Source organism: Botryllus schlosseri, chromosome 4 (assembly GCF_051294905.1).
Source record: "Botryllus schlosseri isolate E-star chromosome 4, Bs_hap1, whole genome shotgun sequence".
Lineage (NCBI taxonomy): Eukaryota > Metazoa > Chordata > Ascidiacea > Stolidobranchia > Styelidae > Botryllus > Botryllus schlosseri.
This window is the reverse complement of record NC_137239.1, coordinates 13031873-13058984: the sequence shown is the minus strand read 5'-3', so window position 1 is coordinate 13058984 and position 27112 is coordinate 13031873. Positions and strand designations below refer to the sequence as shown.

The 27112-nt window shown below is 41.1% G+C and overlaps 1 protein-coding gene and 2 long non-coding RNA genes across 6 annotated transcripts in view; 1 reads left to right on the top strand and 2 right to left on the bottom strand.

Moving 5' to 3' along the window:
- LOC145438144 (uncharacterized) overlaps positions 1 to 10766 on the bottom strand; it is a 119861-nt gene extending 109095 nt beyond the window's left edge. For 2 of the 4 annotated variants that reach the window (XM_080315522.1, XM_080315524.1), the window contains exons 1-5: positions 10562 to 10766; positions 9581 to 9658; positions 9181 to 9258; positions 8916 to 9047; positions 8233 to 8286 (exon numbers count right to left, since the gene is read on the bottom strand). In XM_080315522.1, the coding sequence (XP_080171648.1) occupies positions 8233 to 8286; positions 8916 to 9047; positions 9181 to 9258; positions 9581 to 9658; positions 10562 to 10595 (376 nt within the window). In that variant the 5' untranslated portion in view covers positions 10596 to 10766. The remainder of the gene's footprint in view (positions 1 to 8232; positions 8287 to 8915; positions 9048 to 9180; positions 9259 to 9580; positions 9659 to 10561) is intronic. The other 2 variants (XM_080315525.1, XM_080315523.1) reach the window with 1 other exon arrangement.
- Positions 1 to 27112, top strand: part of LOC145438166 (uncharacterized) — a 357286-nt gene that overhangs the window by 102641 nt on the left and 227533 nt on the right. The gene's annotated exons all lie outside the window — the stretch shown is intronic.
- Positions 1 to 27112, bottom strand: part of LOC145438169 (uncharacterized) — a 373612-nt gene that overhangs the window by 309006 nt on the left and 37494 nt on the right. The window lies entirely within an intron of this gene.

Here is a 27112-nt window from a genome sequence, read left to right as displayed (position 1 = left end):
ACAGTCGCTTACGCAAAACCACTCTCCTCTCCAGCCTCTGCGAAGCGGAACGAAGCTGCAAAATCGGTCGTTGCCGTTCCATGTTAAATTTCTATAGTGTTACCGTACCACCAAGTTACTTGTTTACGTTGGAAAACGCCATTGTGACGTCATATTGATGTCGCTTGCCGCCGTTGCCCCACTACCTGATATTGTCACGAGCCGCCACTGACAGTAAGCCGTATGTCAGGGGTGGGCAACATACGGCCCGCGAAGGGATTTTGTCCGGCCCGCGGACCGTTTTCCGTCTTATATGATAATGTGGCCCGCGGCTACAGTCTGCCGAGATACCCCGGTACTTGCTTACTTCCTCAAATTTTAGTGACTGTATGTTATTTGTATGCGTAGCGTGCGAGTGGAGCTTGCACGTAAGTTCGTCGAAGCGAGAAGACTTGCATTATCGGCATTTACGATGTACTCAACCCTAATATCTTTTGTGGTAATCATGGTGTTGGTAGACTACAATGGTCATTTATAATTTATAATTTTTGATTCCGTAACCGCCGACTTGTAGCACGGCACACTTGTAGGCTTTTGTAAGACACCACTTATGCCAGGGACGCCAACTCAAAACGGGTCGCGGGCCACTTTTCAAATTTCTTAGATGCCGTGGTCCGCATGAATTTAATATCGAGATAAAATAGTCCACACAGATGAACAACGACGCTATCTCATCCCCTACTCAGCCCTAATGAATTGTTATATTGGTAAATTTGGGGTACCGGGCTTATCGAACACCTTGAAATATTAATTTGGGATTGCGCCGTGAGTTGATTGAGCACAGCATAGTGTCCTGTAAGTTGTGTACACAAGCAAATCTCACGGCTCAGTGAAATAGGTCTACGTCACACTTTCCCTTTGGTCAAAGGCAATTTGGTGGTAATTTTTGACCGGCTTGCCAAGCATTAAAATTGATAAAACGGGTATTAATCGAAAGCTACCGCGGTACTAATTGCGAAAATATATATTCTATTCTGCTCGTGGTCCTGGAACCCCCAAAATCAGCTTCGAATGTTGCATTGTAACGGAGTTTGGTATTGTGACGCAACCATGCCGTCTGGGAGCAGGTGAAGGGCAGAGTAAACCGCAATCGTATTGGCCATTGTTGCGCAACCGATTGAGCATTCACACTCTTACTCTCGTGCGCGCTTGCTCCTGAGCTGCTCAGACGGCATGGCTGCGTCACAATACCAAACTCCGTTACAATGCAACATTCAGGCTGATTTTGGGGGTTCCAGAACCTCGAGCAGAATAGAATTTATATTTTCGCAACCAGCACCGCGGTAGCTTTAGATTGATACCCGTTTTATCAAATTTAATGCTCGGCAAGTCGGTCAAAAACTACCGTCAAATTGCCTTTGATTAAATGGAAAGTGTGACGTAGACCAATTTCACTGAGCCGTGAGATTTGCTTGTGTCCATACCATATGGGACACTATGATCAGAGAGAAGCAGACATGGCGGCGCCTGTATGACAATGCTGTTCTCAAATCCACATTATATTCTCGTCATTATCGGCGAGAAATGGCTTTGAAGTGACATTACTGTCGTTAAAATGCATTCATTAAATACGATTTATTCCTTGTGTATTTGGATAAATGGGCGAATAATGTGTCGATTCCGCAATCCGTCCCGCCAAGTACTTAATTTTCCTATATCCGGCCCGCCGACTGGAGAAGTTGCCCGCCCCTGCCGTATGTGTTGTGTCACAGTCTCCAGTTTCAAGGCCAAAATGTACTATGTTGTTCCGAGACCGAAGTTCCGAGGCTGCTGTCCTTAGTTCTTCAAAGACCATTCAAATTGATGTTCGGGATTCAATATGACAGGCCCAATCTATGAGATAACAATTGCGTGTGTCCGAACTCGTTGACCTTTGCAGTTAGGCTTACGCAATCTCTCGAGTTCTCGTCATTGGAATTAGTCTGGTCAAGTCAAGTGCGAACATGAATCGTATTGAATCTTTGCTCCGTACGTAGTTTACGCAGTTGCCTATAGAGCGAAATTTAGAGGTCTAGAAATTGTCCAGTTCATTGATCCAATCGTACGCCGGGTACCTCCGCATTGGTTGCCCATGACCTGGTCGTCTGGGCAAAATCGAGTACCTGAGTACAGTGGCGTAGCAGCCACTTGGCGGTTCTGGCTCTGCGCCAGGGCGGCAGGCTCCAAGGGGGCGGCAAAATGAGGCTGCACAGTGAGAGAGAGAGATGGTATTCTTTTTCGTCTGCACCATGGATATGCTTTGACGACGGAGATGTGATACGGACTTTATAGCAAGGTCACCTAGTCTGCACCCCCGTTTTCTTTCTCCCCCGTGATTGCTGATCGCCTAGCGGGATAATTGCGGAAACTAGTTTTCGAGTCTTTCGTCTGACCCGGCCGGGAATCGAACCCACGACCTACCGATCAAGAAGCCGGACGCATCACCATTACACTATCTCGCTCGGCACTGCATACACAGCCGGCTAAAAGAAGCGTAATTGGTATTCCTATAGCTGGCGTCCCGTGAGGTATAATTTAATCAAACAGGTCTCAATCGAAAGCTATAGTGTCGGGCTGATTCCGAGAACACGGATTAATATGTTAACATGGCGATGGAACCACTCTGAAATAGCCGTCAAGGCCTATTGTTCGGAGAGTTCGCAGAAAAAGGAGAATGCCTGGCGAACAATCAGAAGATGCTGGCCTGAGTGTTGTTGAAGAAGTTAGACGATGCATGTTTCAAGCTTTGGACAGATTTAAACTTGAAGCTGAAACTAGGTTTACCGGCATACACCACTAAAATGATATGTTTGGATTTTTGAATTCCCACGCGCTACTGCAAAGCGAAAGTCACAATTTATTCACCAGCGCTTTTAGAAGCACTTATGACGACGAGGTGGACTTTTTGGAGTTAGCTGCGAAAATTGTCATGCCTTATACCTTTGAATTAGGGACAATATAAATCAGAAGATTGCTACCTTTTCGTACAAACCAATATGCGGCCTCTAGGGCGAACACAAATTAAGATATGATCATATGAAGTTGTTCAACTTAAGATTTTAAAAGGGTTAAGAGGCCGGTGCGGAGCAGTGAAACCACGTTTGATCGTAGTGCAACAGTGTTTGATGTTTTACAGTGGTTAGTCAATGCAAAGCTACTTGATTCGACTTATTTACGTTCTACCTTGAATGATGATCGGCTATCAGCTCTATCCATTCTGTGTATAGAAAGAGACTACGTTCCAAAACATGAATTTGAGGATATTATCGCTGATTTTGCTTTGAGGCGGCTATTGATTTTCTATTTGCACAATACATTCGTTCACTATTTCTTGTCTTTATTATTTTTGGCCTTATAACGTTGAGACGGTGAGGCTGAGACCGGGCATATTATTTGTAATTATTTTTATTGACAAGATTGCTTGAACACGAATCTATGTCGAAATATGCTGCGGTTTACTTAGGGGGGCGGCATTTTAAGCGAGAGCCAGGGGCGGCAGCACATGCTGCTACGCCAGTGCCTGAGTAATTCGATTCTGAATCACGTAAAATGCTTCGAGTCGAGTCGAGTAATCGAGTATCACTCATTATGACGTCATAGCCGAATATTATTTGTCAAAGTTCAAATATGTACCTTTTAAGCGACCATACAAAGAATATAATGCCTGTTATCCATCATATTAAGGATACTTTGTTATTTTTTTCGGCCATACCGATTTCATTGCACTTGGTGACAATATTGTGGGATGATCATGACTACGGAAATGTGCTATTTCCAGTAACGTTCGTAGCTTTCTACTTCATGTTTCGCATGCTACGATACGGCCAATCAAGGTTTCAAGGCTTCAACAGTGAAATTAGCATAAACTCGTTGATCGTTGATAAACTCCTCGTTGATAAATCAACTTTCAGTGGTGAGGAGCGTATAATTTCAGTACTCGAAAAAAATCGTCTTTTACTACTCGACTCGAATCATTAAAATTAATACTCGATTGAGATTCGAGTACTCGATTGAGATTCGAGTACTCGAATCATTGTGCCCAGCCCTAGTCGTAACTAGGGCTGGGCAAAATCGAGTACCTGAGTGATTCGAATCTGAATCACGTAATATGCTTCGAGTCGAGTCGAGTAATCGAGTATCACCAATTATGACGTCATAACAGAATGTATTACGTCAAAGTTCAAATATGCACCGTTTTGGCCACCACAAAGAATATAATGCCGTTTATCCATCTCGTAAAAGATACTTTGGTATTTAATCGACCATACCGATTTGATTCCACTTCTTGAAAATGTTGTGGGATTATCATGACTTCGTAAATGCGCTACGTCCAGTAACCTTCGTAGGTTTTTGTACTATGTTTCGTATGCTACAATACCGCCAATCAAGGTTTCAAGGCTTCAACAGTGAAAATTATTATCGAAACTAGAATTCTCGTTGATAAATTGACTTTCAGTGGCGAGAAGCGTATAATTTCATTACTCGAAAAAATCGTCTTTTACTACTCGACTCGAATCATTAAAATTAATACTCGATTCAGATTCGAGTTCTCGAATCATTGTGCCCAGCCCTAGTCGTAACCACCAGCTCAGTGGTCGTAACACACCAGGATCGTGCACGAAACACTTTCGGACGGGCTTCGAAAAATTAGGGCCTATCAATTTGAGTAATCTCTAACTCTACGATGAAATCATAACGCATGCTACTAAGGATGACCTGATAATTAATTCGTGGCATAGGGACGATTCTTAGTTCACGTACATTTTGTAAAATAATCCTTTGATTAAAAAAAATGAATAAAACATTTGTTACCACACTTGAAGTCACGGCTCACCGGCAAACCTCTCGCGGCACCTACGTTAAAATCACTGTTGTCGGGAAATTCATGTGACCATCATAAAGTTACTGTTTTACGTTGGAAAACGCCATTGTGGCGTCATGTTGATAAAAGTCGCTCGCAGCCCTTGCCCCACCACCCGATATTGTCACGAGCCGCCACTGTTTCTGCGCAACATTGTTAGGCCAATTGGCCTAATACGCTAATAGAACATGTACGTAAACTATCGTCTTCCGTATGCTATTTTCGTCAAATTTCAGTGTTGATCATTCACCTTTGTTGATAACATCAGAAAATGAGACATAAATACCTTGAACTCGTTTCTTAGCTCCATTGATATCACTAGTCTTTATACTAATATCCCCTCGAGTAAAACGTTCAATATCTATGCTGGTGGGCAATAAAATAGCTGATTGCAGACACCAACGTTTACGCGCAAAATCTGCATTGAGCTACTTGAAAATGCCATCCGATCGGTTGAATTCAGCTTCAACAACTATATTTATAGCCAAATTGATAGCGTTGCCATGGGTTCACCTCTTGTACCTATGATGTGCTTCCTGAGAACCGTCGCAAAATGAAGTACATTGCGGCCGCTTTTGGCTGTGACGATGAGAAGCGAGAGGGCTACAGTCGTGTCTGTGTGTTGCTGTTTCTGTCGGCGTTATTTATTTCTTCTTTATGAATTTATACATCTTCCATTACAGGACCAAGCTTGCCAAATATATTCTTTGGCTTCCAGGAAAACAAATTGCTTTCAAATATAAGCAAATCGTGTGTGTGTGTGTGTGTGTGTGTGTTAGATATGTTGATGACACGTTTGCAATTTCTGACAGTGAAGAAGAGTGTAATGTTTTTAGATTCCATATGAACAACTTGCACCAGTCTCTAAATTTCATCATGGAAAAAGGGTCTGACGGATCATTAGCCTTTCTCGAGATAGTGGTGGATAAGTCTAACCTCGGTTTCATCGCGGCGCTGGGAATCATTTCGCCAAACAATGGTAATTAAAGTATAGTGTTCGACACTAGCTCACCGTGCGCTAATGATCTGTTCAGATATTCGTCTCATGGCGGAAATTGATAATATCAAATCCATCCAATTCATACAGCCGCTGATTCCCGAACCAAGCGAATGCCCTGTGTTCTGTACACACACCTCCCATTGCTTGGGTTAGTGTCAGACCGCTTTGCAAATCAGATTCGATCAACGGTGCAATCATGTTATTTTATGCTCAACACTCGATTGGTATTTATGACTAGACCGCTCCTACCTCAGACCCGCAAGGATGTCCTTCCGGCTTTTCAAAAGAGTAATATTGTATTTAAATACCAATGCCACTATGATAGTCGGTGTTTGCTATTGCGCATGTTCTATTTGTTCACTATTTGATGTTTTTAGAGGAATCAGTTTCCAATTCAACTGTTCTTTATTTATATCTCGCTTTTCTAATCATTCTAATTGTCTGATTTTAATCCTGATTATTTGAATATTACTGTTCTACTTTGCTATTCGCTCGCCTTTACATTTTCCTTGTTGCCGTTGCACCACTCCATTCCATCGAGCAACGGACGAGCGAGCACTATTGCAAATCACTCTCTTGTATTGGCATCTTTGTATTCTCAAAGCAAATCTGAAGTTCTCATTGTGTATTATTCGATTTGGGTTGCTTGATTCGTTTTGAAGAGAAGATTGATACGCTAGGTTAGCGAGTCCGAGAGCAGATTTTAGTGCAGCAGACAGGATTCGACGCCTAGTATAGCGGCACTCAATTACAACGTAGTGTCGCGTCGAAACATTCGGTATGTGGAACGTACATCTTCGCGGTTGCGTGAACCATTGAAACAGCATGTGCCCAAATAGATTAGTTTAGGCAAACAACCCGTCCAATGTTCTACATGCGCTTGTTCGGTTACAGCAGGGGCGGGCAACATACGGCCCGCGATGGGATTTTGAGCGGCCCGCAGAGAGTTTCTACCCTGAAAGTGAAAATCTAATTTGAAAGTATTGACAATTTTATGCGTCACAGAATGAATTAAGTGTGCCAGCCTGAGGAAGATGGTCTGGTCATGAAACTACTTGCTTTATTAGGGTATACGTACGTTTTCGACTATGAACATTAACCAGACAAGGCTGCGTTCCAATATAACTGATGTTCACGTGCAGTCGTCACTGAGGGTCTCTGCATATACGACATGCAGCCAGAGTTAAAAATACTCATTGACAACTTTGGCCGACTACAGATGTCTGATTCACTTCAACAGCTGTTGTTGATTATTTCATTAAATAGGCTACTGTTTTCGTCTTTATGCTGTAATAAACTTGAAGTTTACATTAAATACGATTTATTTCTTGTATAGGCGGATAAATACGCGACTAATGTAGCCTATATATTCTGTAATCCGGCCTGCCGAGTAATTAATTTTCCCATATCCCGCCCGCCGACCGGAGAAGTTGTCCGCCCCAGGTTTACAGCAATTGGTCAGCATCTAATGAACTACCTGGTCTGTGTCATCGTAGTATCCTATATGGTGCGTACACAGCTAAACTGAACGACTCACTGCATTTGAGTTGGCTACGTCCTACGTCATACTTTCCATTGGACCGAAGGCAACTTAACGGCCATTTTTAACCGGCTTGCCGAGCGCTAAATTCGATAAAACGGTTATCAATGGAAAGGTGCTGCTGTATTGAATATGAAAACATAAATATTATTCCGCTCATGGCCCTGGAATCCCCCAAAATCAGCCACTGATTATGTACTGTGATCGAGTTTGGCATTGTAGTAGACAACGTAAGCTCTATTCACTACGCTTGATGACTTGTAATTCACTCGAATCAAATCATTTTTGAGACACCGAGCCAAGTAAAGTAAAGTAATCTGCAAAAGTTCACTTTATTCTGACTCGAGTCGTCCCAACACGCGTAGCTGGATTGTATATTGAATCACATCAATTTGTTTCAATTTCGTTTCTACCTCATTTTTTGAAAATTCGACCTGACTTTACTTGACTCGAGTCACTTCCAAAATCGAGTGACTTGATTCAACTTATGTCATCTTCAGACATCGAGTGACTTGATATGAATCGAGTCAAAATGTGCAATGACTTGATATGATTTGTGATCCCAACGTAGTGACTTGTTCCCAACCCTGCATTGTACCGATTTTCATGAAGTATAGAATGTAGCTTTTGGATAGACTTCCATCACAGTTATTTGTGACACTAAATAAGTACAAACAGGAGCAATCCCGATGAATCAAATTCTACATCAATCGGTTATGTCACTGATCATATCGGGTAGGAAATTAAGTCATTGCTTTCAGTTTTGCTCGAACGTGTCGACACTAATTTGATTACCTGCTTTCAATGTCTTACCTTCGTCTGTAACATTTTGGTAGATGAGTAGGCTTCCCTGCAAGCTGGAAATCTCTAAATTAGAACACAATCATATGGATTTTACGTCCAATCTTAATGTTCTAATAACCCTGTCACATTTAATCCTGGTTACGGCACATGTTACAATCGTGTTTCTTCATAGAAAATTCAATTGACGTTAGGATTGTTAAAAAATTTTTTTTTATCCAAATCTTGCATGTAAGCCAATTAAATCGTCAGGTTGCTTAAAAATTTATCCACAACAAATTTCAATCCTTTCCAACCGGATAGATGGATGTTCTTACAGTTTCAGAATTTTGACTTTATTATAAAGTATTTTAAAATAAATGTGTGAAATTTTACTGACTACCCCCTGAAATTTATACGGTGTCCATACAAACGATGCTAAGCAAATTTGACTCAATTTCAACCTGTAGAAACAAAGTTAGTGCAGTTGGAAATTATGAATTTGAAAAAAATTGCATTGACGGTGGTAAATCCCAGAATAATCCTCGAAACACTCAAATAAATTATCCTCTACGGGTTGGAATTGAATCAAATTTGTTGCCGGTGGCCATGGCTCACTGTTTCAGAACGCCGGGCATAAATCAATCACTAAAATATTTGGCGCAATTTCTTTTTTTTTTAATAAATTTATTGTCCAGTGTAATTATAACACAAACCTTCTTGCCACCGTGCCTGTGATAAGACGTACAATACGGCCAAGGCGATAATTCCCATCATTGTGAGTGAAAAGCAGGTGATAACCAATATTAGCATTTTGCTGGAAGCACGTTCCTTGTGATCTCCCAGTTCTGTGTTCAAGTAAGTGAAAATGGTAGAAACAATCGCTTCAGTCCATCATTCTATATTACTATAATCATCATCATATATTACTATAATCGAGCGTTATTGTACGAATGAGCAATGAATGAAATGAAATCATACCAGATCCTTGATGAACAGGACGCCCAGAATTTAGCGAGGGCCTTTGGATGTCACAGTCCTCGTAGGCATCTGCCCGAGCTAAAGCGAAAACATTTAGTAACTATCAATCAAATATGACTAACTAAGACAATGCTATATCAATTACAATTAACTTATTGACTGCTGCTGAATTTTAAGCCGTAAAGCACCCAGGCATGGGTACAAAGGAATATGATATTTGTGAAAGATTTTTAATTGACATGAAAATGAATAATAATCACTTTAAATTGAAAGTGTCGAGTTGGACATCACATTGTGCATTGGCAGGTGTAACGTAAAAACTTTGAGTACTCCGAAATAGTGAAAATAGACTAACTCGTCAATTACGATCTCCTAATTCATGCATTACATAAAATCATACCCGCCCTTTCCCGAGGATGCTCCCGATAATCTGGCATGTATCTCTCCATTTCACAGTTCTCATAATCCTCTCTTCGCGCTAGGACGGAATAAACAGTGGTGGTCAATGAAGTCAAGAAGGGTACTAAAGTAGAAGTAGAAGTAGTGCGTTTCGAATCATCCCAAAACTACTTCAAGTAGAAAAAGTTAAAAACTACTCAAATAATTAGGTGGTTTTGAAAAGCAGTAATCAATACGCTCTCGTGGACTGTCAATATCTGCAAATTGACGTATGTGGACGGTGCAAAGAGATATGGGTTTGTGTTGCTATGAGATATATATTTTCAATAGCATAAAGATTCGCCCAAATCATGTTTTAAAAATGATAGCTTTGGCATGGGACAGTGTTTGTAGACCTTTTTTCATCCCAGAGCTGCCTTCCAGCAAATGCGATTTGTTTTTACTAGACTCATAGTTGATAAGACGATACGTGATTGGACGGTAACTGAAAATACGATAGATCATATGATTCCAATCGTATTGCTTAACTCTATCTATTGTGATGAAACTGTCTTTAGGCGACTATGCGGTCAGAAATAGCGCGCATTAACTGCGCAACCGCTACATAAATCCTGTTGACCGAGAATTGCATGGAAACAGATTGTTCACTACATATATAGTTCGCGCGAAGCATGACTAAATGTCTATACTCTACGTGACAACAGCAGCTGAATTTCTCCGTATTTCTCTCTTTCATTGGGGAAACAAAATACGTCTACTTGACAAACTGTAAAATAGCGATAAGTCAGTCACAGAAATTGACGAAGTAGAAATAGCGGGAAACCACATGAATACTTTAAGAAAGTAGAACTATTTATTTACTGACCACCTCTAGTAAGAAAACATAAAAATGGTTGTTGCATATCAGTTTCAATCGAAGCGGTTATAATCGATTTGTACTGATGTGATATATCACTGAAGTGATATATACAAACTTGCCCACCTGTATCCGGAATAGCATAGACGTTATCAGTCATAGTTACTTTCGGTAATTGGCGTTATATATAGGTGTACATATGGTATAGTTATGTTCGTCTGAAATGGCAATAGATGCTCGATGCCAAACAATCCATAATAATCCTATATTATAGCTCTACAAGCGTAAAGATTCTTCGTCCGTCGTTCCATGCATCTATCTTAATATAGGACCATTCTTTAGAATGGAGTGCTCCTCAATTCCACATCCGCCGAAATTTATTCAAGGCGACAAGATATACAAAGCAATTGTAGCATTTATTTCTGTTAGATAGTCTGACTTGTATTCAATTTCGTTTTTTTGTGAATGATGTGGAGATATATGCACTTTGAAAATCGTAATGTTGAATATACTGAGCATGCTATATTTAGTGATATCTGATATTCATGCCTCTTCCATTTGCCCTTCAACCTCGTATAGGAGCGACTTGCGCTTGGAACTGCAACGTACAATAAATTTGAAATATAGGAGAGTTATTTCACTTTCCGAGACTCGAGCACATTCACCTTGCTTTTTAAAATGATGTTGCCATTATTTTTCCAAATATGTAATTGGGATATGGTCCTTCACGACTTACTTGCGGTACGGAACTGCCAGTTTGGAAAATGGTACCAAATTTCGTAGCTTTCGTTAAATACGGCGTTTGATAAATTCTACGCTCGGCTCGCAAGATATGACATGAACATATTTTATTAATATAGCAACCAGAAATTGCTAGCTCTATTACGCGTGCGCAACCGTCCAATCACACGTGTTAGCCTACATCTATATGTAGGTTAGTTATCTATAGCAGTGGCGGCTCGTCCTATAGGGCAACTGGGGCATTGCCCCACCTAAAATTCTGTTCAATAACAATTCTTTACCATTTATAGACGCACCGAGATCACAGCGAAAATCGTATTCTTCTTGTCCTTTCGCTTGTAAATGGCCATGTATAGCGAAGTCTCTGCGAAAATCGAATTCTCTTCGTGTTTTCGCTTTGCGAATGCCTCGCCGGGGCATGCCCCGGTAGCGCTCATAACAAGCTTTCATTGTCTATTCTCTCAAAGCCGCGCACAATAAAGAAACGGTGATTTACTCTCTCCTATTCATAAAATTACCGAGCAACCGGGGCAACATAGCGTAGTTGCCCTTAAGGTGTGATGTAACAATCGTATCTATATCTGAACTCGGTTACCGTCATATGCGTTGAGTCGATCTTTGCTGGTATAGGTCGATTTTGATGGTGTTTCACTCCATGATAATTCTTGAAACTTGGTATGTCATGTCGTGATGGTGGTATTTAACACTGTCCCAAGTTTCAGGGTTTCTACTCAAAGTTTAGGGTAGTAATTCCGTTTCCGAAGTTGAGTGTGTGCTGATCCGTCATGTATCGCAAACAGATTTTACTCAAAAGCCGGTATTAGTGTCCATTGATTTTGACGATGTTACATACCGAGATCGGTCATGACATTTGGTACGGTAAGTCTTAATGTTAGTATCGAACGCTGTACCAAGTTTTAAGTTTGTCACTGAACTATGTTAGTGGTAATTTCGTTTCCCAAGTCGAGTGAGAGCTGACTCGTCATTTATCGCAAACATATTTTACGCAAAGCCGGTATTGGTCTCCATTGATTTTAACGATGCTCCTTAGCTAGATCCGTCATGAGCTTTTGCATGGTATGTCTTGGTTTTAGTATCGAACGCTGTGCCAAGTCTCAAGGTTGGTACTCCAAGATTCGGGTAGCAATTTCGTTATCAAGGTCGAGTATGGTAGAGATGTGCGCTGATCTGACACTTAGCCTACCTAACGCATTGCGGATTTCACGCAAAAGCCGGTGTATCTGTGTTAACGCTAACTTTGTTCCATACTGAGATAGTTGATGAGATGATGATATCATGAAACGGTTTACTAACATCCTCGGTTTGCATTCAAATATTTAGTTTTATTTTGTATTCTTCAATGTCAATTTCACCGTACAATTGTGGCCTTCAGGCCATGTGCTTACAATTACAACCCCTGTCAAGCGCGATAGCTGTTTCGTTTTCGATGGCGGCTAACAGCTGATCGCTTGATCAGCCTATTCCTCAGTAAATTTTACGCAAAATTCGAAGTTGGTCTGTTCGTATTAATTTTGACAGTGTACCATACCGAAAACGGTCATGAGGCTACTTTTCGATGATTTCATGTAACAGTGTCCAAGTTTTCGGCTTTCAATCACGTATTTATTCGGTAATATATTTTCCAAGGCCAAAATCTCCTATGCTGTACCGGGACCGAATTTCCGAGGCCGCTATCCGTAGTTCTTCAGAATGATGTTTTGGATTCAATATGACATGTCCAATCTATGAGATAACAATTGCGTATGTGTCCGAACTCGTTGACCTTTCCAGTTTGGCTTACGCAATCTCTCGAGTTATAGTCATTTCCATTTCTGCAGATAATTAGTCAGGTGTAGTGCGAACATGAACCGTGTCGAATCTTTGTTCCGCTTGCCGTTTACGCAGTTACCACACTTCAAGTCACAGCTCACCAGCAGACCTCTCGCGGCACATACGTTAAAATCACTGTTGTCGTTCGTGTTACCGTACCACCAAGTTACTTGTTTACGTTGGAAAACGCCATTGTGACGTGATATTGATGTCGCTTGCCGCCGTTGCCCCACTACCTGATATTGTCACGAGCCGCCACTGATCTATAGCCATATAGTTGCGTAGTTAACTTTCACCAATAAGTGATATTTTGGTTACAGACTCATATCAAGTCTATGTGACTTGATCCACTAACATTCCATATCAATAACTACACTATTGACCTATCAATATTTGCCAGTTTTCTAACTAAATCAACTACACACTACAGTATTGCGCAGTTGATGTTTATCCATATATGTAACTAGGTCATATTGACCGATTATTGATGTATCACGATCCCGTGATTACAGTAACCAGAGACAATTCATTGGCGTTATGAATTGTGGCCGGAAAGGAAGTAAATAGTATTCTGTGAATAAGCGGACTTGTGTTGTGTTATGTGATCAAAACAAATTATATAAGCTTAGATTCGATATTAGTATTCATAGAATTCCTATATATTGTTCAGGTTTTCTGCTATTGTCATCGATTTAGCCGCCGGCTCAGGGTGAAACATTGATGTTTGCCGTTCTCTCCATACTCAAACTCCCTTACTTAATAAATATAATTGAAAGAGTAAGGCAATATGAAAACGCGAAATCACCAAGAAAAAATTTTGAAAACATTTCAGTAGCTTGCTCGTCTAACCAGATTCACGGCCAGCGCTCGTGCTCTTAGTAAGGAGCAGTAAGATTTTCGCGATTCAATACGACCAAATTGTGGAAACATGCATATAAAATAAAACAAGTCCCTTATTATAAAGTATATCACTGGACTTGAACTGACGCATTTCTGAATTAAAGACGACGTATAGTGCGAGTAAAATTTCCACTCCGCGCATCTAACCGACCGAAGTTGCTATTGCACCGATATGGCTATTGCCGAAATCTGTACATCCAGAAATAACGCCTCTGTCATCATCGCGTCTGCAAGCCACAACCACACGAATATGTTACCAACTCTGAAACAGCACCGCCAGGGCTGACATTCACTTTGAATACATTAACAGAACATTGCGCAAGATTAGCTCAACTATGTCTCATAATTCATCTTTGAATTACATAGGTTATGACTATGTCAAATGTCTACTTTCTATCAGCAACCACGTCAACCAATTGAACATAACGAGAACCACTGTATAATTTACTTGTAGCAATATTGCCTTCGAAATCCTCCGGGTATAGAACTGTTACAGCAACAGCGGTTTCGTCAAGTCCACAGATCCATGAGTAGGATAGCTGAGATACCCATTCTTACTTTTTATGCGAGACTGGAGAACATTGCTTATACTATTACAATTCAGTCGTATATGAGTTTAATGAGGGTAATGATAATCTACTGCCGCTTGTGGTGGTATGTTATACAAAAAGCTTGTGAAACCGTGCCTATTTCAAACAAGTTTTAACGATTCCACTCCGACAATAATCATTAAATACGAGTAGCTCAAACATGTTCATACAAACCAGACACGGTCGGTTCAGGGAGGCACAATCTGTCGCCGGGGTTAATAAAGGAAGATTGTGTAAACCCTCATGTGTTTATTATCAACTTTTATTAAATATTGAATAATTTGAATGCTTTAACACTCGAAATTACGTAATTCGCATAATTATTTATATTTCAGGTGTATAAATAGGTTTAAAGGAGAGGTGAAAATACAGACGACTCAAGCTTCACCCATGATAGCGCAATTCGTCATAAACAGCTTGATAATTTAATTGGTATTACTCGAATGCTATTATCACACTGATTCCACAAACTCAAATACCATCAATTTTAAGGCACCATAACCTAAGAAAAATCCGGATTTATCATTATTATTATTATTATTGTTTGGATAGTTGCGCGTATGACCGATTTGGTCTTTTACATCACGTACATGATGACTAGCGTACACAAGATTTTACAGGCATTTTGCACACGAAAAAACAAATTCTGCCACCGGGAGTACCAGTTGGGTGACGTGAGAACGTTTTCAAGTGAAAATACGATGCCGTAATATTTGCACGAAGCTACTAGAAATCGACGGTGAAAAATCAAATCGAGAACAATATAATATAAAATGTGCCGCGTGTTCCACAATTGGGGTTTCTGAGCATATGATACGGTATAAATGCGAGTTCGAGAGACAATGACCCGTCCTGAGACGGAATAAAATCCGGATTTTACACCTATGAACACATGCCATATTTAGAAGTCGAGTGGCGGTATGTCAAAGACCATCTGCCTTTGTAAGATCATCCCAAACAATTATGTCCGTGGACTGTGACAACGTTTTTAACACAATGCAACAATCACTTACGTGTACGTTTAAAAGGAAGTTTTGAGATTGACTTGGGGCAGTGCATATCCTGTGCATGTAGAAGACAATATGTCACAAACCGCCTTTGTTTTTCGGCAACTGCGAACAATTGAGACATCAAGATGGCATGGACGGCGGTTCAATGAATCTTCCGTCATGCACTTCAGTTCAACCTGTGACTCAAACGTGAATGTCACTCTGCAGCTCTGTCGTTATGAGGAGTGATGACGACTCGCAATAATCACTTCGACAAGAGCCATTCAATAATCGTAATTTGGCAATCACCTGAAATTGATATGTGACTGAATTAGGACAGATTGTTACCCGCATGTTTGCATCTTCGGGAACTAATATCCAAGGAAAGTTTCCATACCCTTAGGCAAAAGGTCGGGAACCTATGACTCGTGAACCAAATATGGCTCTTTTGATGATATAGTTTGGCTCTTTGGTCAGTTCCTAATTTGTTACCTAATTCTTATCTTATATTTATCAATTTTGTTGGATCTTTTTGTAAACTTTCATGGAGACTGGTATCATTATGTTCGTGATAGCTGTGACAATGTCTTAGTACCGTGGTTCTCAACCTTTTTTGTCTTCGCGGACCCCTTTTGAAAGGTCGCGGACCCCCTGATCTTCTAGTTCAAATTTAGCTGGAGTTCTGGAGGCGACCTCGGCCGGACTCCAACCCACTACCCGCATTGGTGTTGTATCTGTGGATTATACCACTACGCTATCTTGCCACTGCGTGGTCGTGTCTTGAACATCCGTGCCCTCGATCTGATATGATCGAGTTCCGTAAATCCATTTTCCCAAAGACAGGTGGTGGTGAATGTGATAATAACGCGTGGCGCTTCTGACGAGATCTTTGAGTATGATCGTAACATATATGGCACCAAAATTGAGAAACAGACTTTTTATTGAACATATAACGTCCAGCCTGGTCATTTTTATTTAGCAGCTCATCTTGAATTTATTACGGAATAGTGGTTGTGTATATCACAGGAGAAAATGGATCGCTGCAGACATTTCGAAGTCATCGTGATTGACCTTTCTACTTCTCATTTTTCCACAATCCTCAACAAAACATCTCTAAACAGCAATGTGTTTGTATCAGTAGGCTATAGGAAATTTACCAATTAAATTGAGTTTGCACAGTAACATATTTCATATCAGACGACCGGTCTGTTGATGTGAGTCCCGGAGTTTTACCAGTAATAAAGTGAAACTGCCTTGTGCCTTTCCTAATTTAAATTCTTTGGTGCTTTTATTTCAAAGTGCAGTATTACCGAAAAGTAACATAACATGAAAAGAAAAATACTTAAGTGCTTGTAAGATATGTATATATCTTATCTTAAGCGGTAGGCTATTGTAGGTATATATATTATTATTGCGATTCTGGTATCACTATATTCGCGCGCGTCGGTTCGGTATGGCGTTTTTTCATCACAGTCCTTGGATCTTTTATTTACCTTTTTTTTTATTGTTTCTTTGAGATCGTTTATTTCTTCGGCCGTTGCGTATTGATTGATAATGTCCATATGTCTTTTGAATTTCCATATTTCGAATTTTGCGCTCGTATATACCACTGTGGTGGATTTCCAATGTGGACCGGAGCATGTGTTTTTGTATGCTTGTTCTTCGGTTCCATCGATGTCTGCTCTGACTCTTTCTTCGAGCTCTTTCCTAATAAAATATAAGATTTCTTTGTATGTTTGGCATTCTACATACATGTGTTTCATCGTGTCATTCTCTATCCCGAATAGTTTGCATTGACTTTTATTTGGCTTATTTTTCCTGTGGGTCCATTTTGCCTTTTTCATTCTTGATCTTGTAAATATAGCTTCGGTTACTATTCGGTATGATATTTCTCTTTCTTGGTTATTAATATATTTAGTTATGGCCGAGGATGTTAGCCATATTTCCTTCCGGTGTTGCATTTCTTGGTTGGTCTCGGTTACGGTATTTAGCAATATTTCATATACTTCTCTTTGCGTGATTCTTTTAGGATCCTCGCACTCGGCTATTGTGTTGCTGTATGTTGTGATTTCTTCCGTATAACTCTTCGTCGGCTTGTACCTGTGTGGCATATTATTATGATATAACGCTGCGTTATTATTTTTATACTAGTGCCCATGTTATATATTGCTTCTTGATGACATATTTGATCCGGTTCGGTTATTATACATAGAATTTGGGCTCGTTTGAATCTTTTTGCCTTGATAAGGGTCACTATATCAATCATTCCTATACCTGCGTGTTTTATTTATTTTATAAGAGTACTGCGGATTTTTGCTTCGATCTTTTCCGGCGCCCAGAGCATTCGAAATAGTGCTCCTTGTATCTCTCGTACTTGTTCGGCAGTTAACGCCGATGCATAAGCTGTGTATGTTATCTTTGGTGCAATTATCGCTTTCGTTGCTTTTACTTTCCCGATCCAGCTTAATCGTTGCCCTTTAATTTGGTTTACATTTCTTTGGATTCTGTTGAATAAATTTTCGTAGTTTAGGTTTTGTGCATTCTCTCCATACCTTATTCCTAGTATCGTTATGTTAGTACGAGCTATGACGTTGTGTCTTGTTTTCTCTATTATCCTCTTTGATTTCGGATTCAGTGGGAGAACTGCCGTTTTCATCGGGTTGATTTCTTGCCCCGTGCCTCTTGTAATCTGTTGTGCTCGATGAGAATATTGTTAATAGATTCTAGGTTGGTTACGTAATACGTGGTGTCGTCGGCGAATTGATCTATCTTTTGCTCAAAGCTCCCGATTTTTATGCCGTTGATCCGCGGGTTTGCTTTTATGCATTTCGCTATGGGGTTTGCACATATCGCATAGAGCAGTGGTTCCCAACCGTTTTGTCTTCATTCCCCACTTCAGTTTTATTCCGAGCCTTCATTCCCCACCAGGACCGTAACAGCTCTTTGTCAGCCCCGCCAAGAAAACGTTGGTCTTGGGTCCCCAGGACCCCCTCAGTCCCGCTGAGCCTGTACGCTTTTCCCTGCAACTTATCAGCTGCATTGGGTCTACTGTTCAGTGCGTCGCCTTACTACGACTAAACGCTCGAGGCGCGAAAAATTTATCTAATTCGTGTTTGAATCGGACAATATGATCGGAATTTCATATATTTAGCTATCAATTTTTTATCCCCCCTCAGCTCACGTAATCAGATTTACCGGTAGAGCTGAGGGAGGTGTGTTGGAAAAGGTAAATAAGCTAAAAGCTAAAGCTAAATAAGAGTTGAACATCTTCGGGCGGACCCGTTGATATATAGACTTCGTTACATATTATGCTATTTCGTGACATCCTATATCTGTTATGTCAAAAGATATGGAATCGCCAAAACTAAAAGGCACACACGATTTCAAATTGGTATTGCTTTACTGGCAAATTATTTTTTCCTGCGGGATGGCATTTGTCCTGTGGGGTTCATATCGCTAGGACAGGATCATTCGGCGCCAGCCATTTGAAGCCAGCCAATTAAATATATATATATTGTATATATATCGAAGTTTTGGGTCACCACAAAGGCATTCCTTCTCGGCCAAGGTCTTCTCGCTGCTGATCGTTCTGGCACACTTCTCGGAGATGCATGTTACATGGCCTATAACTTCATATGCCTTGGTGCGTCGTGGCGCAGTAATGGCCGACGCCGAAGTCTCCATTTTTATCAATTCTACGTAGTTTCGTGGGGGAAGGGTAACCAATAATCAGATATTTGCCAATATTAAATCGCGCACCCAGCGCGATAATCTTTTGAAAAAGAGACATAACTTTTAAAAAAAAAACTCAAATTTATGTTAATTCACGTAGGAATTTCGGGCCCCTTCGAGCTCGCCCCCTCCCCAATTGGGGGATTGGGGGTGCGGAAGTTACGGTCCTGTTCCCCACTACCCAGCAATATTGTCGTCACAGAGCAGCTATTTGCTGGTTTGACTACACAAGACACACAACCACGCCAGTACGCAAAAAAATCGCCTATAAATGCAACATAAAACGAATTGTGAACCGATACCAGTAACGCTCATAATTTCGCGAAAGCGTTATTTCACGTCAAATTATTCGTGCTGGATGCGTTTGTGACGCCATCATAGGCCATCCAGAGTCAAAAACGAGGTTTTGTGAACAACACGGAATATAATTTTCGATACATATATTCCAGAGCAGTGAACTGGTAGCGGTAATTGCGCATGTGTCTCCGTGAATATGTCGACTGTCCTGTAGATAATTTTGAACAAATGCGTCTATTCCCCACCAGAAACCATTGAATTCCCCACCAGTGGGGAATTCCCCACCGTTTGGGAACCACTGGCATAGAGGGTCATGCTTAATGGACATCCTTGCCGTATGCCTCTTCCCAGCATAATGTAAATGAATACAAATTAGGTTATCAACCATTTTGTAAATTTTGAGGTCTCGCGGATCACCTGAAAATACTTCGCTGACCCCCGGTTGAGAACCGCTATCTTTTTAGATTCAAAAAGTGGGTATTTTACGGGCTCGGAACCCTTCTTTGAACGCCGAAAATTTTATTTCGGATTTCGAACCTTCACGTTTTTCGGGATATGCATCAAACAAATCTAACGCGTCGAACTGGATGTAAAATTAGGGCATGTCATCGCGCATGTTACCATGCAATATCACGATTTGCTGTACCCAACATCGCGCGACTTGAAATCTTGGATTACGTGATGTGTTGATTAATTATAGAGTAAAGCTAACTTTGCGACGCCTCTATGACCGTGCAGTTTTCAAACCCAAACTATGTTCTTGGTAATTCGCGAGAAATGGACCCATTTAGAAGTGACATTCCTAGTTACAAATTCAACTTACAAATGCAGTCATCCAAAATCCCGATTTCTTGGTAGCTTGCTCGCACCGCTGTTAAATGTAGGCTAAGCACTACCACTTGAGCAGGGGTTGCCAACGTTTTTGACCACAGGGCAGTGATGAGGGGATGTTGATATTTGAGAGTCCGAGTCCGCCTGACAGTTTTGATGTCTGCGGAACTATCCGTCCGACTCCGAAGAATCTCAACCAACTTTCTGACTTTATCCGAAAATCTCGTACAAGAATCCGGAAAATCCTCATCGAAAACTGATATCGCAGAATATCAATTGTACTGCTGAGCTTAGATACAGTTCTGCACTAGAAGATCACGAATTGTATCTATGGAATGAACAAAAACAAATAAAACAAAAATTGAAATTTTAACTAGGAAGGTCAACGCGAAGAAACAACGCTACTAATTTGAAGTAAGCGTGCGAATGAAATTGCCATCTTAGATAAAAAGTCAATGAAAAATGAGAGACATTATTAGGCCATAGCCATATATAACAATCAAGCTAGTTGTAACAATTGAATTTTAAAATCATTAGATGGTCAATATATTCGAGGTCTTCAAATAATGCAATGGACACTGTGCCAGTGCACATGTACAGCAGTGTACAGTGTACACCTCGAACAGTTGATGGAACTCCACTCAAGAAACATGACGCATCCCTAACGCACTGATCACCACTCCTTGGCGCTGACTTTAAAACTGTTTACATGGTCTCTCATTTAAATCATGTTGAAAAGCACCATAATCACGCCAAAGTTTATTTTCACAATTTTTCAACTGCAATCAAATTTACTTGAACAGACCATTGCTTGAAAAAAACAAGTAACTTTATACTTTATTCTTTGTCCAGAGGTCACAGAAAGGATTGATAACCCGGTAAGGAATTTCTAATTGGAATATATCCTGGAATCGAATCACCTTATCCTGGTGAAGTTGATCGATTTATGCTCCATCAAAATCGGGTATTCGAACTAGACGGGTAGCTCGCGCAAGCGAGCTTGAGAATTGGAACACTTCACGGCTAGCAAATTTTCGATGAAATATTACGGGATTTTCACTGATTCTGGACAGTGCCGTTTTCATCTTTATCAGGTTTCATTATTAATAATAACGGAAATATTCTACTCCTACATTTTCGAGAATATTCCCGTCAAGTAGGTATAGAAGGGATATCGTTTCTCGCAATCAGAACGTCGTGTCGAAGGCCTCGGTAGAAGCACTGAGGATATTTCGCGATCGTTTGAAGCAGAGATGAAAATCACGCAGGACAGTTTCTCGTAAAAAGCCATCACACCTTGCAGTGAGCAATAACTGCTCAAATACTTTGTAGGATCAACATCGGCAAGTAACAATTGACTTGGTACAGCTGATTAAATAAACGGACGACCCTAAATTGCCCTGACTGGATTGATTTTGCATTTTTCGTTTCAACTCTACGCACGAGTTGCCTTCTAAACTTAACCCCTCCTCATTTGCTTTCACCGCTTCCCTACCGCCAACAATTATAGCTAGCGCCTCCCAACCAACCATTTCATGGCCAGCGTCATCTTCACGCTCGCAAACTCCCACGGGCGCTGGCGCCCAGTTTGGGAACCCCTGATTTAAATCGTATATTGTCTAAAGTAGGCTACTTGTTTTCACCAGGTCGTTGGGCCGGAGATGGAGCCCGGAGCTGGAGCCCCGGAGCCGTGCATTTCTACTGTAACTGGAGTCGGAGCTCTACATGAAATTCAGCCGGAGCCGGAACCGGAGCTGGAGCCAGTTACTTGAGGGGTAGCTCCGGCTCCGACGTATTTCATAAGAGGGTATTATGTATGCAACAACCATATCTGCTGATTTCACATAATTCAGCAGCGAGCCTTCGCGAAATTAAGAATATTTTTCCCTTTGGTGCTACCTTTTCCGACTAAACATGTTCCTGGGGATTTAACAGCATAGCAGTCATATCCGCGAGAAGGTTTTGAGTAGCCCTCGAGCTAATTTCCCATTATATTATCGAAATTGAATAGCTCAGATTGTGAACTTGCAACTCCAATCAAAAATATGATTAGTCTGGCCGCAACCCTTGGGATGTTGATGACTAAAATATCAGTTCTGACGCATTGGCAGATCCACGGTCCAGTCCAGGGTTGTAATGACTCGAGTCATGACTCGACTCGAGTCCGACTCGAGTCACGATTTTCTGATCACTCGACTTGACTCGAGTCATTTTTTCAAAATACGAAAATGACTCCACTCGACTCAAGTCAATCTGTGTATTGACTCGACTTGGACTCGAGTCATTGCGCATGACTCGAACCAAGTCATATGACTCGAGACTCAGACGGCCAAGGCCGACATTTCATTGTAATTTCGAAGAATAGTAAAGTAACTACACTATTGGGATTTCGTATATTAGTACTGGCACTTAAAAATGCGACCAGAAACTGCTAAAAGTGAGGAAAATTAGTATATTATAAATGCGAACCATTCGATATCACCATCGAGTTATAAAAAGTGTGTTAAACAAGACTTTAATTGGAAACTTAGCAGTCAAAACAATGACTTGGACTCGGACTCGAGTCATAATGCCATCACTCGGACTCGACCCTCTGCTGGATGACTTGGAGTCGGACTTGACTCGGTGGTGAATGGAAAATGACTCGACTTGACTCGAGTCAAAACTATAAAAGTGAGATTGACTTGTGACTCGGGGCCTTGTGACTTGGTTACAACCCTGGCCCAGTCACATTTCAAGTAAATGGTCGTACATTACAATAAACTAGAAGAGAAGTAAAATTATCCATCACGCTTCGCGTCTTTAATTGTTACACGATTTCTTGCTCTGTAGCCTACCCCCTCCTGAAAATGAAAAAACGCCTGATTTAGCCGATTAAGTCTAACTATATTCGCAATTACAAGAGAGAGTCTTTCCGCGTTTGCGCTCGCAGAAAGATCGTCGACAATGAAATGTAGGCACAACATGATTGTCTTATATTAGCGGAAATATTCGATATCGATATGTCCAGATGCCGAATAGTCCTGTCCTTACAAACTGAGTCCAGCGGGCGGTATACAGTTGACCCGCAATGTACCCAAGCAATATTAATATTACCTTTAAAAATTTTACGCGCCTGGCGCGCCTAGTGGGCAGCGCACTCGGTCGTCAATTTCATGTGGCCCTTTAGCCGCAATGGTTGGCCACCTCTGGTCTATATAGATTTCTAATTTACCCGTACGTTAGTTATCTATAGTAATCATCCGTCAGCCGTCATTAACATTGGATGCAGCAACAAAGACATAAGTGCCGCCGTGTCGGCTTGTGACGTCATAACGAATAGCCGTCGATTGGCGATAACTTCATAGTTGCACCAGAAAGTACGGTATGAAAATTCTGATGCGACGTTTTAACAATGGCACTGTACTCCTTAACATTAAGCCATACAGCCCAATCCAATCTTTAAATGTGCGATTGTTATTCGACTGTAACTGCAGTAAGACCAATATGGGCGGAGATCACGACCTCATCACGACCTCGCCCTCGTTACCAGTCCATCCGATGTCGATCAAGTTTATCGGGATATAATATTTTCCCATTGAAACGAATCGAATAATCGAATTAAACACTGTGCCATGCACATTGCGCCATGCCCATAACGAATTAAACTATGCAGTATGCACATTGCACATTTACCAGTCACAGTGAGCGATAATCCGGGATAACTAGAGTATCAAGCAGACATCAAGAATGAATTTACGAAACAGATGATCACAAATTGGAAATCGCGTAACAACACAGTAATTTGTCTTCAACATAAATACCCTGGGGTCCTGACATCGCATTGAGTCGCTCGCACCGCGACAATTGTTCGCTGAGTGTAACGGCGTTTTGTGTAACTCTTCTGCCATCACGCTCGAACATCCTGACTAGAGTGAATGATGATCATGCGCAGTAAGGAATTCCAATTCGCATGCATAATTGCATACTCACTAACACTGTCCAATTTCGAGGCCCGATTAACGAACTATCACGAAAGAACGTGTATTTGTTCATCTGATTCATAGCAACAATGAGATGGAATTTCTCGGCTCGTGCTCGTCATATCGACATGTGCATTGTGCAACGAAATCACGTTTTTATCCTCTCTCCCATTTCGCGTAATACATAGTGATCGATCATTATTGGCCAACAAGGTTGTCCTGATGATGAAATTGAGGGTATGCCTGATACTCATAATATTCACAGGCATATCTAGCATACCGAGGTTCGGCATTCATGTATGAAAATTGAACATATGACTGCTCTGCTGTTAAATTCCAAGGAACATGGTTAGTCGGATAAGGTAGCGTCAAAGAGGAAAAGATTAGGGATGGTGTGAACCTCTGAAAGGTTCAGGTTCGTGTGAACGTGAACCTTTTTGAAAGGTTCTGTGTGAACACGAACGTGAACCTCATGACGTCACGTGACGTCATATTGCTAATTTCAACCCCATATTTCAATTACGTGATTGCCTATATTAATCTACTGTACACGATACCGAGCGACGACTCGGGGCCACATAATAGCTCAGTACTTGAGTACATATTGACGTTTTAAACGTCGCCAAATGTATCAACTGAGGCAATCAAATGATATAATAATCCCATAAAATCAGTATCTTGCGTCGCTTTGCCAACAATTTCGACCTGATCGGACAATGTATTCGGCGTCTGGGTATTGCCACATGGATATTGAGAAGAGTGTAAAATGGGTTTCTATACTTGTTACCGATATTACCCCATTAACAAGTTATACAGCAGTATAGCCAATACCCCAGTCGCACGGATTCGGTTTTTATGATACAGTATACGTATGTAGTCAAGATTGACCCCGTACGCCTGCTAGATTTTTACATCAGAAGACGATATCAATCTCATTGATTGGTTGAATAAGGATCATTCGCTGACAAAATACAGTGTATTTCGCTCTTAATGTCATGTGATTGCGGGTCAAGCTCACAGCACAGAGACACTAAATATGCACAAACGGAAAGCTGGATATTTCGAGCAAACTTTTGTAACAATACAAGTAAATTTTTTGAGATTGTCAAGGGCATGCTCGTTTAGTGTTGAATGTTTATGCTGCTAGCGCCATGCATAGAGTGGCCCGCAGTTGAAAGTCAATAAATTTGAACCAAAGATGTTATAACGAAGTGAAAATTGCAATATATGAAAAAGGTTCACAGTGCAGAACCTACCAAGGTTCTGTTGTGAACCCGAACCTCAAATTTTCCGAGGTTCACACACAGAACGCGAACGTGAACCTCGCGTTCACACCATCCCTAGAAAAGATTCTTAATTTCGCGAAGGCCTACTGTTGAATTATGTGGACTCAGCAGATATGGTTGTTGCATATATAATAGCATCATATGAAATGCGTCGGAACCGGAGCTACTCCTCAAATAACTAGTTCCAGCACCGGCTCCGGCTGAATTTTATATAGAACTCCGGCTCCGGCTCCAGCTCCGATAAAAATGCACGGCTCCAGGGCTCCTGCTCCGGCTCCAAAGCCCTGGCTCGGACCCCCTCTTTTCAAAATCGTCAAATTTAAGTTACTGTCACGTTGGCAGCCAATATCACTCGCGAATTCTATATACCCGACTCGAAATCTTGAATTGTGCGATACGTTGATTAATCAAAGAGCGGCGCCCATTTCAAAACGCAAGTTTCAAATACGCATTGTCTTCCTGATCTACGTCGCGAAATGAACTGTTGTGAATGTGACAATTACAAACAACGTCGTAGCTATCCACATTCTTGATCGGTAAGTGTAGCTCTGTGTAGTACCGGCGATAAAATGTAGTTGTGTAGCACAACGTTTTGTCACCGCCGAATATTTTGAGAAGTCGATTAAGTATTTAGATTTTCGTAATCAGTGTGACAGTCACACTGATTACATATGAATTGCGTTATCAAGGGCGAGGCTTGGCCCGTCCGTTCTATACCTCTCGTTTCGACCTTTATTTCCGAACAATAAATACCAGATTTTACTGAGAAAATATGGCGCACACGAGGAGTCCCATGTAGTGAGTTCGAATTAGTGCTACCATGACGTCATGAATTTTCAATTGTGACGTAACGGTTGATTGGCATGTATGGCTCTTTGGGAGTTGAGATGGAAAAAATAGAGCCAATATGGCTCATCGGACAAAAAAGGTTCCCGACCACTGTCATAAACCATGCGGTCGTCATAGGGACTGGTACGACACCGTTGCATTCGGATGCTAAGTGCTGACTGAATTACCGCGACAAAAACAAAGCGTATGGTCGTATGGGTGAAAGAACGTAGTGGAGGAGGGTCAACACCAGTATCGACACAATGTATCTCTTGATAAGTTGCAAAGTACACATCTCTAACCCTATGGAGCCGGGTAAAATTTTCGAGGAGTAATGGCGATATAACAGTAATGACATACACGCTATTCTTAGTGAAACCATGATTGTAAACCCGGGGTTTTGAAAAGAGCAATCTTTTTGTGTGAACTGACGCCATCGTGTGTTGCACAAATGCCTAATCTGCCGGGTGGATATTGAACTTGTTTTGCCAAGCGTCATCAGGAATCACTTCTGTCAGTTTCACGATATTTTAGTTGTATTCCTTTCAGTGAGAACGCTTACTTGGTAGGCATAATTTCCCCTCAATTCCAATTCACGCTATACTATTAGTTCGCAAGTCACCTGTACAGAAAAACTGTTGTTCTAAAATTGGTCAGGGAATTTTGTAGGAAATCAGGAAGCATTGACATC